Source organism: Sus scrofa, chromosome 14 (genome assembly GCF_000003025.6).
Source record: "Sus scrofa isolate TJ Tabasco breed Duroc chromosome 14, Sscrofa11.1, whole genome shotgun sequence".
In the NCBI taxonomy this organism is placed as follows: Eukaryota; Metazoa; Chordata; class Mammalia; order Artiodactyla; family Suidae; genus Sus; species Sus scrofa.
In genome coordinates, this window is record NC_010456.5 from 111,275,593 (window position 1) to 111,289,544 (window position 13,952).

Consider the following 13,952-nt stretch of genomic DNA (forward strand, 5'->3'; position numbering starts at 1 on the left):
TTGGATCTCGTGTTGCTGTGGCCGTGGCATAGGCTGGCAGCTGCAGCTCTGATTTGACCCCTAGCCTGAGAACTTCCACATGCCGCAAGCGCGGCCCTAAAAAGCAAATACACACATACATAAATAAATATTAAAATACCTAGAAATAGGAGTTCCCGTCGTGGTGCAGTGGCTAACGAATCCGACTAGGAACCATGAGGTTGCGGGTTCGGTCCCTGCCCTTGCTCAGTGGGTTGACGATCCGGCGTTGCCGTGAGCTGTGGTGTAGGTTGCAGATGCGGCTCGGATCCTGCGTTGCTGTGGCTCTGGCGTAGGCCGGTGGCTACAGCTCCAATTCACCCCTAGCCTGGGAACCTCCATATGCTGCGGGAGCGGCCCAAGAAATAGCAAAAAGACAAAAAAAAAAAAAAAAAAAAACCTAGAAATAAACCTCACCAGGGACGTGAAACATTAACATACATGCCGAGAACTACAAAGCATTAATCAAGGAAACGGAAGATGACTCAAAGAAATAGAAAGATACCCCAGGCTCTTGGATTGGAAAAATTAATGTTGTCCAAATGGCCACACTATCCAAAGCAATCTACAGATTTAAGGCAATCCCCATCAAGGTACCCTGACATTTCCCCCAGATCTAGAACACATAATCCTAACATTTATATTAGGATTGAATATAAAGACCCCACATTGCCAGTACAATGCTGAGGAAAAAGAACAATGCAGGAGGCATAACCCTCCCAGACTTCAGACAATCCTACAAAGCTACAGTAACCAAAATAGCACGGAATTGGCATAAAAACAGACATACGAATCAATGGAGCAGAACAGAGAGTCCAGATATAAACCCACACGTCTGTGTCCACTCCATCTTCAACAAAGGATACAAGAATATGCAAGAGGGAAAGGACAGTCTCTTTAGCAACTGGTTGGGAAAGTTGGACAGCTGCATGAAAATCAATGCAATTCGAACATACCTTCACAACATACAAAAAAATCAACTCAAAATGGCTTTAAGTCTTAAACATAAGATAAGACACCATAAAACTCTCAGAAGAGAATACAGGAAAAACATCCTCTGACATAAATTACACCAGTGTTTTCTTAGGTCAGCCTCCCAAGGCGACAGAAGGAAAAACAAAAAGAAACAAATGGGACCTAATCAAACTTATAAGCCCTTGCACAACAAAGGAAACCTTCAATCAAACAAAAAGACAACCAATGGACTGGGAGAAAATGTTTGTGAATGATGCAACTGACAAGGGCTTAATTTTCAAAATGCACAGATAGCTCATACAATTCAGTAACAAAAACCAAACCATCCAATCGATAAATGGGCAGAAGACCTAAATAGACATTTCTCCAAAGAAGACATATAGATGGCCAACAGGCACATGAGAAGATGCTCAACATCCCTTCAATGTTCAAATCAAAGCAAATCAAGATGTTCAAATCAAAACCGTAATGTGGTACCACCTCACACTGGTCAGAATGGCTATCATTTATAACTCTACGGAGAGTTCCCATTGTGGCTCAGCAGTAATGAACCTGACTAGTACCCATGGGGAAGCCCTGGCCTTGCTCAGCGGGTTAAGGATCCAGTGTTGCCATGAGCTGTGGTGTAGGTCTCAGATGCGGCTGTGGCTGCACGGCTGTGGCTGTGGTGCTGACCGGCTGGAGGCTGCTTTGACCCCTAGCCTGGGAACTTCTATATGCTGCACCTGTGGCCCTTAAAAAAAAGCAAAAAAAAAAAAAAAAGTCTAAAATAACAAATGCTGAGAGGGTGTGGAGAGACTCAAACCCTCCTACACTGTTGGTGGGAATGCAAGTTGGTGCAGCCTCTATGGAGAGCAGTATGGAGGTTCCTCAAAAAATTAAAAGTAGAGTTGCCATATGATTCAGCAGTCCTACTCCTGGGCATATACCCAGACAAAACCACAATTTGAAAAGATACAGGCACCCCTATGTTCATGAGCAGCACTATTAACAATAGCCAAGACATGGAAACAACCTAAATGCCCATGAATGGATAAAGATGAATGGAGAAAAATATGATAAACACACATACACACACACACACACACACACAAAAATGGAATATTACTCAGCCATTAAAAAGAATGAAATAATGCCTTTTGCAGCGACACAGATGCAACTAGAGATCATCATACTAAGGAAAGTAAGTCAGAAAGAGAAAGACAAATACCATACAACATCACTTATATGTGGAATCTAAAACATGGTACAAATGAACCCATCTACAAAACAGAAACGGACTCACAGACATAGAGAACAGACTCATGGTTGCCAAGGGGGATGGAGCACGGAGAGGGATGGGCTGGGAGTTTGAGGTTAGTGGATGCAAACTATTACTTTTACTTATTTTTTTCTTTTTTGGCTGCCCTGCAGCACATGGAGTTCCCAGGCCAGGGATCAGATCCAAGCCACGGTTGTGACCTAAGCCAGAGCAGCAGCAACGGTGGATCCTTACTTAACCCACTATGCCAGGCTGGGGATTGAACCTGCATCCCAGCACGCCCAAGATGCCACTGATCTCGTTGCACCACAGCAGGAAATCCACTTGATGCAAACTATTGCATTTAGAATGGATAAACAATGAGGTCCTATTGTGTCCCACAGGGAACTACATCCGATCTCCTGGGATAGACCATGATGAAAAGACTATAAATAGAATGTGTGAGTGTGTGTGTGTGTATGTGTGTGTGTGTATAACTGAGTCACTTGCTGTATAACAGAAATTAACATATTGTGGAGTTCCCATCGTGGCTCAGTGGTTAACGAACCCCACTAGTACCCATGAGGATGCAGGTTCAATCCCTGGCCTTGCTCAGTGGGTTAAGGATCCAGCATTGCCGTGAGCTGTGGTGTAGGTCACAGACATGGCTCGGATCCTGTGCTGCTGTGGCTGTGACAGGCCAGCAGCTACAGCTCTGACTGGACCCCTGGCCTGGGAACATCCATATGCCTCGGGAGTGGCCCTAAAAAGACAAAAGGCAAAAGAAAAGAAAGAATGAAAAAAGAAAGAAAGAAAGAAAGCAAGAAAGAAATTAACACATTGTAAGTCAACTGTACAAATGAGTGAATAAAGTTTTAAAAATACATTTGTACGCAACCACTGTATAACTCTATTTTTGCAATGGCACTTAAATTTCTTGCGTTTTTTTCAGGTAAAATTACATCAACTACAACGTGAGTGACCCCTCCTTTTAAATGTTTTATCTTATTACCATTTTTTAAATTCTCGTTAAATAATGCAGGTAATGGTGGACAGCATTGTCTTATTTCTTATATTAATTGGAATACTTTTAGTTAATAAGCATGATTTAGGAAATATGTTTTCTCTAGCTAAGGAGGTATTCATCTATTTCAATTAGTAATGGTTAAGCTTTTTAATATTGTCAAAAGCTGTTTCTGCACAAATGAGAGACTCTCTTGTGATTTTTCTCAAAATTCTGTGGAGACAGTCAATTTCTCTCTCTCTCTCTCTCTTTCTTTTTTGGGGGGGGCCACATCCAAGGCATTTGGAAGTTCCCAGGCTAGGGGTCACATCAGAGCTATAGCTGCCAGCCTACACCACAGCCACAGCCACACGAGATCCATGGTTCACGGCAACACTGGATCCTTAACCCACTGAGCAGGGCCAGGGATCAAACCCCTGTCCTCGTGGATATTAGTTCGGTTTTGTTACCACTGAGCCACAATGGGAACGCCTGGATATGGTGAATTTTAGTAAACCAGATGTTCTGGTGCTAGTCCATTCGCTCCTGTGGTCCTGATTGCCTTCACTTGGTGGTGTTGCATTTCTGATGTGACGCGAGGCTTATGTGTTACTAGAATTTCACATTGACATGTAGTAGTAAGATGGGGGCTATCTCGGTTTTTCAGCATTTTGGCCAGATTTGGCATCTTTTCTTCCTCTTTTATACTTTTGAATGCATCAAATGTAAAACCCAAGCCCTTAGTCACTACATGAGACTGACTACACCCCAGTGTTCGTGTACATATTTTGATACGGATTCACTGTTTGGGGAAGCAACATCCCAAAGGTCCTCGTATATGAAGTCCTGGGAGGAGAGAGTTTGGAATAAAGAAACTGGACAACAGCTTGATTGCCTTAGAGCTGCAGGCTCCTTTTCCATCTCTTCCCCCCTTTCAAAATCCATCATGAACAATCAGATTCCAGGTCCCACAAGATTCATATTAATGCAAACCACTTCTTCCTTAACACCTCCTGTATCAAAGTGTGAGGGGGCCTCAGAAGGCCCAGGTCAGCTTCCCCATTCCGGGAAAGCAGAGACAGGACCACAGAGGCGACAGGCTGGCCTGAGAGGGCACTGCATGGCAGTGACAGGTTTCAAAGCCAGGCCGTGTGACTCTGACCCTGTTCTTCCCAGGACCCTCTTCCTGGAACAGAACTGAGACACCTCTCACCCTGCCCCTTCCATCCCAGCCAGCTTCCCCAGACACTGCTAACCTTGGGGATGATGTACTCTCTGAATTTCGTGTCCCGGACTGTGGCATGGGGTAAGTTAGAAGGAAGTAAGGCGATGTATCTCTGTATCTCATGCAACACGGCCTCTGTGTAGGGCAGCTTCATCTTGTCCTGCATGCAGGGACGTTGGCTGCGTCCAATCACACGGTCAATTTCTTCATGAACTTTGGCTGCAGAGACATGAATCGTGACCGCCCCTCACGAGATGTGTTCCCTGAACACCTGGAAATGACCTGGAATTGCTTACCATATAGAATAGAAAGTTGCCTAGAAAAGGCTCCCAAGGTCAAAGACATGTTGCTAAACAACCAGTGGCTCTGCTCCTCCTGGAATTTCTATTTTCTTTCTTTCTTTCCATTTTTTTTTTTTTTTTCTAGCTCTCTAGGGCGGCCCCCGCGGCATATGGAGGTTCCCAGGCTAGGAGTTGAATCAGAGCTATAGCTGCTGGCCTCATCTCAGCCACAGCAACGCCATGTCTGAGCCACCTCTGCGGCCTACACTACAGCTCTCGGCAACGCCAGATCTTTAACCCACTGAGCAAGATCAGGGATTGAACCTGCGTCCTCATGGATGCTAGTCAGATGTGTTCAACGCTGAGCCACAACGGGAATTCCTGGAATTTCTATTTTCTCTTTTGCTGCAAAGACCAGAGGTTTTGCTGCAGGACACATAAAGGCTGGGTCAGGTATGTCCTCAGCTTCCTGCCTGAACTGGTTTATCGTCCTGTGCAGGTGAGGAAATGACTTCTGTGGTAGACATTAAGGTTTACCTCAGATGCCTGGCAAAGCAGCCACAGGAGTATTTAATCCCCACTCTAGCAGGAGTGTCTCCTCTGTCAGCCTCGTCCATTCGCCCACATATTTTGTGGGAATGGCAAACATCATTTTGTTGAGCAATTATCAACACTGGCTTTCTAAGACCTGTGCTCTAAGAATGTACCTGAGAAAATCAAGCTACGCCAATTTCATTGTTGAATTTTAAATTATATTGGAATGGAGTTCTCATTGTGGCCCAGCAGGTGAAGGACCTGACATTGTCTCTATGAGACAATGCGGGTTCAAGCCCTGGCCCCACTCAGTGGGTTAAGGATCTGGTATTACCACAAGCTGCAGCATAGGTTGCAGCTGCTGCCCTGGTTTGAGCCCTGGCTCAGGAACTTCCATATGCCACAGATGTGGCCATAAAAAGAAAAAAAATAACAATAAATAAATAAACAAACAAACAAACTGCACTGGAGCTAAAAAGCCCCTTTGGGGAATCTTGTCCATTTTCAAAATGGAAAAACAGAGTGCTGTGGCATGGGTTCGATCCCTGGCCCAGGAAATTTTGTGTCCAAAGGCACAGCACCCCCCCCCCCAAAAAAAAGAGAGAGAGAGAGAGAGAGAGAGAAATAACTGGTTTGATGTCACACAGCCAGGTATTGGCAGGCCTAGAATGAGAATCCAGCATGGGAACTCATGCATCCCTCGTCTAAACGGGGCTCACTCTTTGCATCTTAGGCAGAAGAGCTGGGATTCAGAAGCACTTCTGGATGTATGTATGTATTTTGCTTTTTAGGGCTGCACCCATGGCATATGGAAGGCCCCAGGCTAGGGGTCAAATTGGAGCTGTCACTGCCGGCCTATGCCATAGCCACAGCGATGTGGGATCTCAGCCTCATCTGCGACCTATACCACAGCTCACGGAGACACTGGATCCTTAACCCACTGAGCAAGGCCAGGGATTGAACCTGGAAACTCCAGCACCTCTGTTTGTAAACTGCAATGGAAGTCTTTGAGTTCATCAGCATCGTTTGATATAATTCAGATCTATGGAAGTTCCCACTGTGGCTCAGGGGTAACAAAACCGACTAGAATCCATGAGGATCTGGGTTGTATTCCTGGCCTCGCTCAGAGGGTTGGGGATGTAGTGTTGCTGTGAGCTGAGGTGGAGGTGGAGGACACAGTTTGAATCCCACGTTGCTCTCACTGGTGTAGGCTGGCAGCTGTAGCTCCAATTTGACCCCTAGCCTGGGAGCCTCCATATGCCACTGGATCAGCCCTACAAAAGAAAAAAAAAATTCAGATCTACACAAGCAAAATCACATGGATGGCCCTTTGCATGAGGGTCAAAGGTAGCACAGAGAAAGAGAAGTCATCACTGTCAGCAGTATTTTCCCACCCACTCACCCCAGTGCCAGGAGCTCATCTTTTATCCTAAGTAAATATGGAGGATATTTGCTGTACCTTGAACCTCAGGGTGTTTCATTAGGAGCAGGAGCCCATATCTCAGGGTGCTAGTGGTTGTCTCTGTTCCTGCTGCAAACAAATTTGATCCGGAGTTTATCAAGTTCTCCAGGTGAAATTCAGAGTCTGGGTTCTGTTTTTCCTGTAGATGGTATAGTCAATAGTCCCATGAGTTAAAAAGAAGGCAATGGCTTATCAGAGCTCCATGATCACACCCCATCACTAGTATAAGCTTCATTTTACATATTACAATGTAGTGAATTAAAAAAAATCAGTCATGGAATTGAAACTTCTGGTTCAAATCCCAGGTTAATCAATGAACATATGTGCACCCTTGGCAAGTTACTTTCCTTCTTTACTTAGTTTCATCAACTGTGTAATTGTGATTAAAAAAATGGAAAATAGGAGTTCCCGTCATGGCGCAGTGGTTAACGAATCTGACTTGGAACCATGAGGTTGCGGGTTCGGTCCCTGGCCTTGCTCAGTGGGTTAAGGATCCAGCATTGCCATGAGCTGTGGTGGTGTTTGCAGACGCGGCTCGGATCCCGCGTTGTTGTGGCTCTGATGTAGGCCGGAGGGTACAGCTCCAATTAAACCCCTAGCCTGGGAACCTCCATATGTCGCGGGAGCAGCCCTAGAAAAGGCAAAGAGACAAAGAAAAAAAAACAAAACCAACAAAAAACAAAAACAAAAACAAAAAACCAGAAAAAGTTATTATAAAGATTAAAAGAGTTAATGAATGGAAAGTCTTGGAACAATTCTTCATATATACAAATACTCAGTGAATGGGTATCTTCTTTGATTATATTTAATTTAACAAAGACAAATGATAAGCTCTATATGAGCAGAATGTAGAGAAATCACTGGTTTGGGACTGGTCTGTTGCCTTCACTTGAAAAGACTCAGGCACGCCCAGCTGCTGTACCCTCTCACATGTGCCACTCGCCATTATGAATGACATGTCTAATATGAAGACTGTTGTAGGTATAGGACATTTTGACTTACAGTGTTTTACTTGGGATCTACAAAGTCTTTAGAAAGTAAACTGATCGAGGTATTAACTTTCCGTGAGTGAACTTCCTATTTTACAATAACTATACCAAAAATAACAGGGAGTAAGTTTTCTTTTTTGATGTATCCCCAACTCTCGGCATAATAGCTGCCACTAAAAATTTGTTTCTTTTTTTTTTTCTTTTTTCTGTTTTTTCTTTTTAGGGCCATACTCTCAGGATATGGAGGTTCCCAGGCTAGGGGCTGAATGGGAGCTGCAGCTGCCGGGTATGCCACAGCCACAGCAATGCCAAATCCTAGCCATCTCCATGACCTGTGCTGCAGTGAAGCCAGGGACTGAACCCACATCCTCACGGATACTAGTCGGGTTCTTAACCTGCTGAACCACAACAGGAACTCAAAAGTATGTTTAACATATAAATAAGCTAAAAAATATCTCTATTTTTCACTACCTATTAAATTATTTCCATTGATGTTTATTTTTTGGTGAACTTTTAATACCACTGGCTTTTAAAAGCATTAGAGTACTTGTTTTAAACATTAGGTTCATTTCAAAACTTTACATCAAGTTTTTTTCACTCAGTTTCCTTATACTATGCCTCTCCCGCTTATTTCAAAATGGGATGCTTTTTGCATATGGATGTCCAACTTTTTAGGCATGTTGCCACTTCCTACCTATAGTCCTTACTGCCTGGATCCAGAATCAAAAATACTGAGCATTTTCAATAACTCTCTCCCAACAGAAAGTCCAGTAGAGTTTTAAAAATCTTTGCTTGTGAAGAGAGAGAGAAATGGAAATATAAACTTCTTTTTTTTTTTTTTTTTTTTTTTTTTTTTTTTTTTTTTTTTTTGCTTTTTCTAGGGCCACTCCTGTGGCATATGGAGGTTCCCAGGCTAGGGGTCTAATTGGAGCTGTAGCCACCGGCCTATGCCAGTGCCACAGCAACGAGGGATGCGAGCCAAAACTCCAACCTACACCACAGTTCCCGGCACCACCGGATCCTTAACCCACTGAGCCAGGCCAGGGATCCAATCCGAAACCTCTTGGTCCCTAGTCGGATTCCTTGACCACTGCGCCCCAACAGGAACGCCTCAACTTTTTTTTTTTTTTTTTGCCACACCTGTGGCACAAAGAAGTTCCCAGGCCAGGGATTGAATCCAAGCTGCGGCTGCAGCCAGATCCTTAATCCACTGCCTTAGAGCAGGAACTCCAACATTTCTTTTATTTTTGTTCTAACTCTGTAATTTAGTTAAATAGGATGAATTCCACCATTTTGTTTAATTCTTAGTATAACCCAAATCTACTATGTAGTAATGTTTAGAGATTGGATATTAAAACGTAATGGAACAAAACTTACAGGAAAGCAAAAATGCTTCAGAAGTTTCTACCCACCTCCTATTGATAGCTATAAAAAAAAAAAAAAAAAAAAAAAACCAGAATAGAGAGGAGGAAAGGAAGGAATGGTTGAAATCCAGACTTGGGCATATCAAACTTCTTTGATCCCTTCCTCTAGCCTAGTTCAGAGAATCTCAAGGCTTTAGTATGTATGCTAACCACTGCCCATGGTCTCTTTCCACTATCTCCTGTATTGGTGAACGGCCCCAACTTCCATCCAGTTAGGCAACCCAGGAACCCAGGACCCCATCTTACCCCCAAGACTGTTAATGTTACCTTCTAGAAATATCGCAAATCTATCCACTTCTCTTCATTTCCACCACCAGCACCCTTGGCCATGTCCTTTGCCTTGGGCCACTGCAGTAGTTTCGTATGGAAGATGCTGCCGAGGCCCTGCCCGGATCCCTTTTCCTGGGTTTGATCACCTACCTCGCAGCTGCTCTGGTTCACCCCTTTCGCTTTGGTTCCCTTGGGCACCGGAGACATAATGACAAGAGATGCCTGGGAGTGAATCAGCCCCCAGACCACTCTCATGGCACAGCCTATGGCCAACGGCTGACGGGTGCAAAAGCCCAGATTCCTCGCCCCACTGAGGAAATGACAAACCCTGCAGTGCAATTTATACAGTAGAGCCCTCCCTGTAGGATCAGGAAGAGATTAGACTTCACGTGAAACCACCTCCCCACGTTTAATCTTCCTCCTTCCCTATTCTGTTTCTCCCCACTCACACACATACAAGTCTCTCCTGCGAGCACTCCCTCAGTAAATTACTCACACACAAATTCCAGTTTTAGGCTCTACTACCAGCAAAGTTACCCTAAGGCAACTCCTGGCTGTTTTCCCTGCATCCACTGTTGACCCCTCCAAACTCTTTTCCACATCACAAATATGATCATCCTTTAGGCAGTGCTCAGACCCTGCAAACAATGTTCACTGATATTAGGATTCAGGACTAAAGTAATGAATATGTCCTGCCAGGCCCTGCAGGAATGGTCTGCCTTGCCTGCCGACTTCCTGCTGCTCCAGCTTCTCTCACACCACCCTCCCCTGCTCTCACCCTTCCTGCCGCAAGGCTGACCATCTACCCTTCATACACCCCAAGTTTCCCTCTGCTTCAGAGCCTTTGCATAGCTTGTTCCTCTGCCTGGCATATTTTTCTCTGTCACCTTTACATGGATAGTCCCTACTCAGGCCTCAGCTCTCAGTTCAGTTGTTCGTCGGTGGAAGCAGGGGTGTATCCACTGGGCCTTGGTTTAGAAGTCCCTTCCTGACTCACATCAGACTACCGTTAGTGTTTCTGCCCATTCTCCCATGGCAGCTTATACTTTCCCTATTAGCACTTCATTGTTGCTGCTTGTTTTGATGATCTTTGCACTAGACTGTAAGCGCCATTAGGTCAAGGACTATATCTTTATTAATGTATTTATTCAGGAAATATTTGTGTGCATCGACAGTGTTCTAGGTACTGTGCTAGCTGCTAGTGAGACAAAGTGTGGGAAGTCATGGCCCCAGCCCTTTGGAGTACACAGCGTAGTGGAGAATAGAGACATAAATTAAGTAAATAGTTGCTAAACAATGACCAGCGCTATGAAAGAAAACTGCAGGGTATTATCTGATTCATCATTTTATTCCCTTTACCACGCACCATAACTGATACAGTGTTGGTGCTAAATAAAACCTTTCAGTAATTCAGATAAAAACCTAGCTATTTTTTTCTTTCTCAGACAAACACCAAGTCTTCTGAAAGCTAACAATGAACTTTTCCATCAGAACGAAGAGGACATTTTCAAGGGAATAAACTTCTGACAAGTCAAAGGGGCATCAACATGCCTTCCTTCGACATGTTTTCTAAGGAAACCAGACTTTCCAAATCAGCCCTGCTAGAGATTAAGACGACTAAACAAGTGATTATTGTTTGCTGTAAAATTGCACATTTATGATACAGTTGAATGGAGTTCTTCCATTTATATATATTTGGGGAACTTTGGCATAAGTGAAGTAACTTTACAAGGCTCCAAGAATAATTTTAATCTTTTTATTTTATTTTATTTTTAAATTTTTGTCCTTTTGACTTTTCTAGGGCCACTCCTGCATCAATCATATGGAGGTTCCCAGGCTGGGGGTCCAATCAGAGCTATAGCCGCTGGCCTACATCAGAGCCACAGCAACACAGGATCCGAGCCACGTCTGCGACCTACACCACAGCTCATGGCAACACTGGATCCTTAACCCACTAAGCGAGGGCAGGGATCGAACCCGCAACCTCATGGATCCTAGGCGGGTTCGTTAACCACTGAGCCACGACGGGAACTCCTCAAAGAATAATTTTTAGATTTTAAGTTATTACATGTGTACATACATTTAAATTTCCCTTTTTTTTTTTTTCTTCTTACCGGTACACTTGTGGTATATGGAAGTTTCTGGGCCAGGGGTTGACTTGGAGCTGCAGCTGCTGGTCTACACCACAGCTTACAGCAATGCCAGAGAGAGGCCAGGGATTGAACCTGCATCCTCAAGGACAAGTTCCCTTTTTTTTTTTTTGTCTTTTGTCTTTTTAGGGTTTAGGGCCATATATGGAGGTTCCCAGGCTAGAGATCTAATCAGAACTATAGCTGCTGGTCTACACCACAGCCACAACAACGCGGAATCTGAGCTTCAACTTCGACCTACACCACAGCTCACGGCAATGGCGCATCCTTAACCTACTGAGCGAGGCCAGGGATCGAGCCTGCATCCTCATGGTTCCTAGTCGGATTCGTTAACCACTGAGCCACGACAGGAACTCCCTCATAGACAGATTCTTAAACAGCTCAGCCACAGTGGGAACTCCTAAATATCTTCTTACAATCTATTGTTTGTCACAGCCTTTTTTTTTTTTTTTTTTTTTTTTTTTTTTTGTCTTCTTAGGGCTGCACTAGCAGCAGCATATGGAGGTTCCCAGGCTAGGGGTCCAATTAGAGCTGTAGCCACCCGCCAGCGCCACAGCCACAGCAATGCCAGATCCAAGCTGCGGCTGCTAACTACACCACAGCTCACAACAATGCCAGGTCCTTGACCCACTGAGCAAGGCCAGGGATTGAACCTGCGTCCTCATGAATACTAGTTGGGTTCGTTAACCACTGAGCCATGACAGGAACTCCTGTTTGTCACAGTCTTGACTGTTTTCTGCTGACGTGCTCATGGACACTCACGCTAGTATTTCATGTCAGTGACATTCGAAGGATGGGTGGCTTGTGGGTTACTTGCTATTCAATACATTTAATACCACTCATGGTTAATGTATAATGTATTTGCCTTAGAATCCTCTATCCACCACCAATCTCAAACAACAGAATTGTTTCTACGGGAAAATGCAATCTGGTTTTTATAGGCTACCCTGGGAAGCATCGTTGCAAAAGTTGCTGTCTATGGATGTGTAAATAACGTGTAGGGAAGACGCATGTGTGTTTTATCCTCTCCAAGATAAACATATGTTCAGAAACACACACATTTCCATATATAATATGGCTCATTGTATATAAATATCAAGAACATTTCATTAAATGTTAATGCCCAAGTGTAGGAATTAAATAGAAACACCAAAGAAAAAGAGGCCCTTGAACTACTTTAACCTTTCCATTATTTTTAATGGTGTACCCCGCTACCTTAAAGTTTCAAAACATCAAGAATGACCTGCATGTGTGATTACGTTTTCCTACACGTCCCTGGCATGATAAAATCTAGTGTTGGGGAAGAATGTCACATACAATACCTGCTCCATCTTGCTGAGGAAACAGTCAATGTAGTCTTGAGGGTTGTTAAGATTCGGGGACTTTTGATGCTCCTTTACTTTTTCCAGAATAAAAGACCTAGAGTCTTTAAGCCTTTTTGAAAATGCTCTGTGCTCTCCAGGGAGATGCTTTATGATTTGCGGCCATAGATTGTAAATCTAAAATGGGGGGGGGAGTATACCAGAAATTCAGTTTGTGAAGAGGGACCAGGGTTTCTGAGTCAAGCACCTAACCCTCTGAGCAGGTCTGGCCAGGGAGAGTCCCTTCCTCCAGCTTCCAAGCACAAGAGAAGTGAGGGTGATCATCAGACACATGAGAGCAGCCTCTCCCCATCCCCCTGCTCAACCACCCTTGGCCAACCCTGGAGTCAGAGAAGGGGAGAATGTGCGTAGGGGCCTTACAAGAAATGTAGGCAAGTGGGAATGTCCTGCCTTCTTTGGTGGGAGTGAACTCATAGAAGCAAGCAGAGGGCAGCCTTGCACAGGTGCTGGGGTAAAGGACATTGCACGCACCCACTTGACATAAGACCCGAGTGGAGGGAAGGTGACAGTGCTTGCGTGGGCACTGGGCTCTGGGGTGAGGTGGTGAGCTCATAGCCCTTTACCCTGCCTGCTGGCTCCCAGTGGACCCGTGAGATCAATCCCAAGGGCAAATACAGACTTGGCCTTACCTGGATCCAGGGAGAGCTTATTTGACGAAAATTTGCATTTAACAGATTCATCAGAGAGAGAAATGTCTCATTGTCGTAGTGGAAACGGTCATTGAAGAGGATGGAGCAGATCACATTGCAGGGAGCACAGGAGAGGATGAAGGTAGGGTCAAAGGGCTGAGCTGATATGAGAAAAGAACAATTTTAACGTTGAGGGTTTTCATCCGCCTGCATTAGGGTTTCAGGAACAGGGCTTCCCTCCTGCCCAGATTGATACCTATATTTTATTTTCTCTAAACGCCTCCACATTAGGACGTAAGCATCTTCTACTAATACCGTATGCTCTATTGTATTACATACTATGCTACTACTACTAATTATTGCACTAGTC

At 44.4% G+C, this 13,952-nt stretch overlaps 1 protein-coding gene across 2 annotated transcripts in view; it reads right to left on the minus strand.

The window, feature by feature from the left end:
- Positions 1–13,952, minus strand: part of CYP2C33 (cytochrome P450 2C33) — a 32,998-nt gene that overhangs the window by 6,842 nt on the left and 12,204 nt on the right. For both annotated transcript variants that reach the window (XM_021072176.1, NM_214414.1), the window contains 4 exon segments: positions 13,583–13,743; positions 12,894–13,070; positions 6,736–6,877; positions 4,493–4,680 (listed from right to left, as the gene is read on the minus strand). In XM_021072176.1, the coding sequence (XP_020927835.1) occupies positions 4,493–4,680; positions 6,736–6,877; positions 12,894–13,070; positions 13,583–13,743 (668 nt within the window).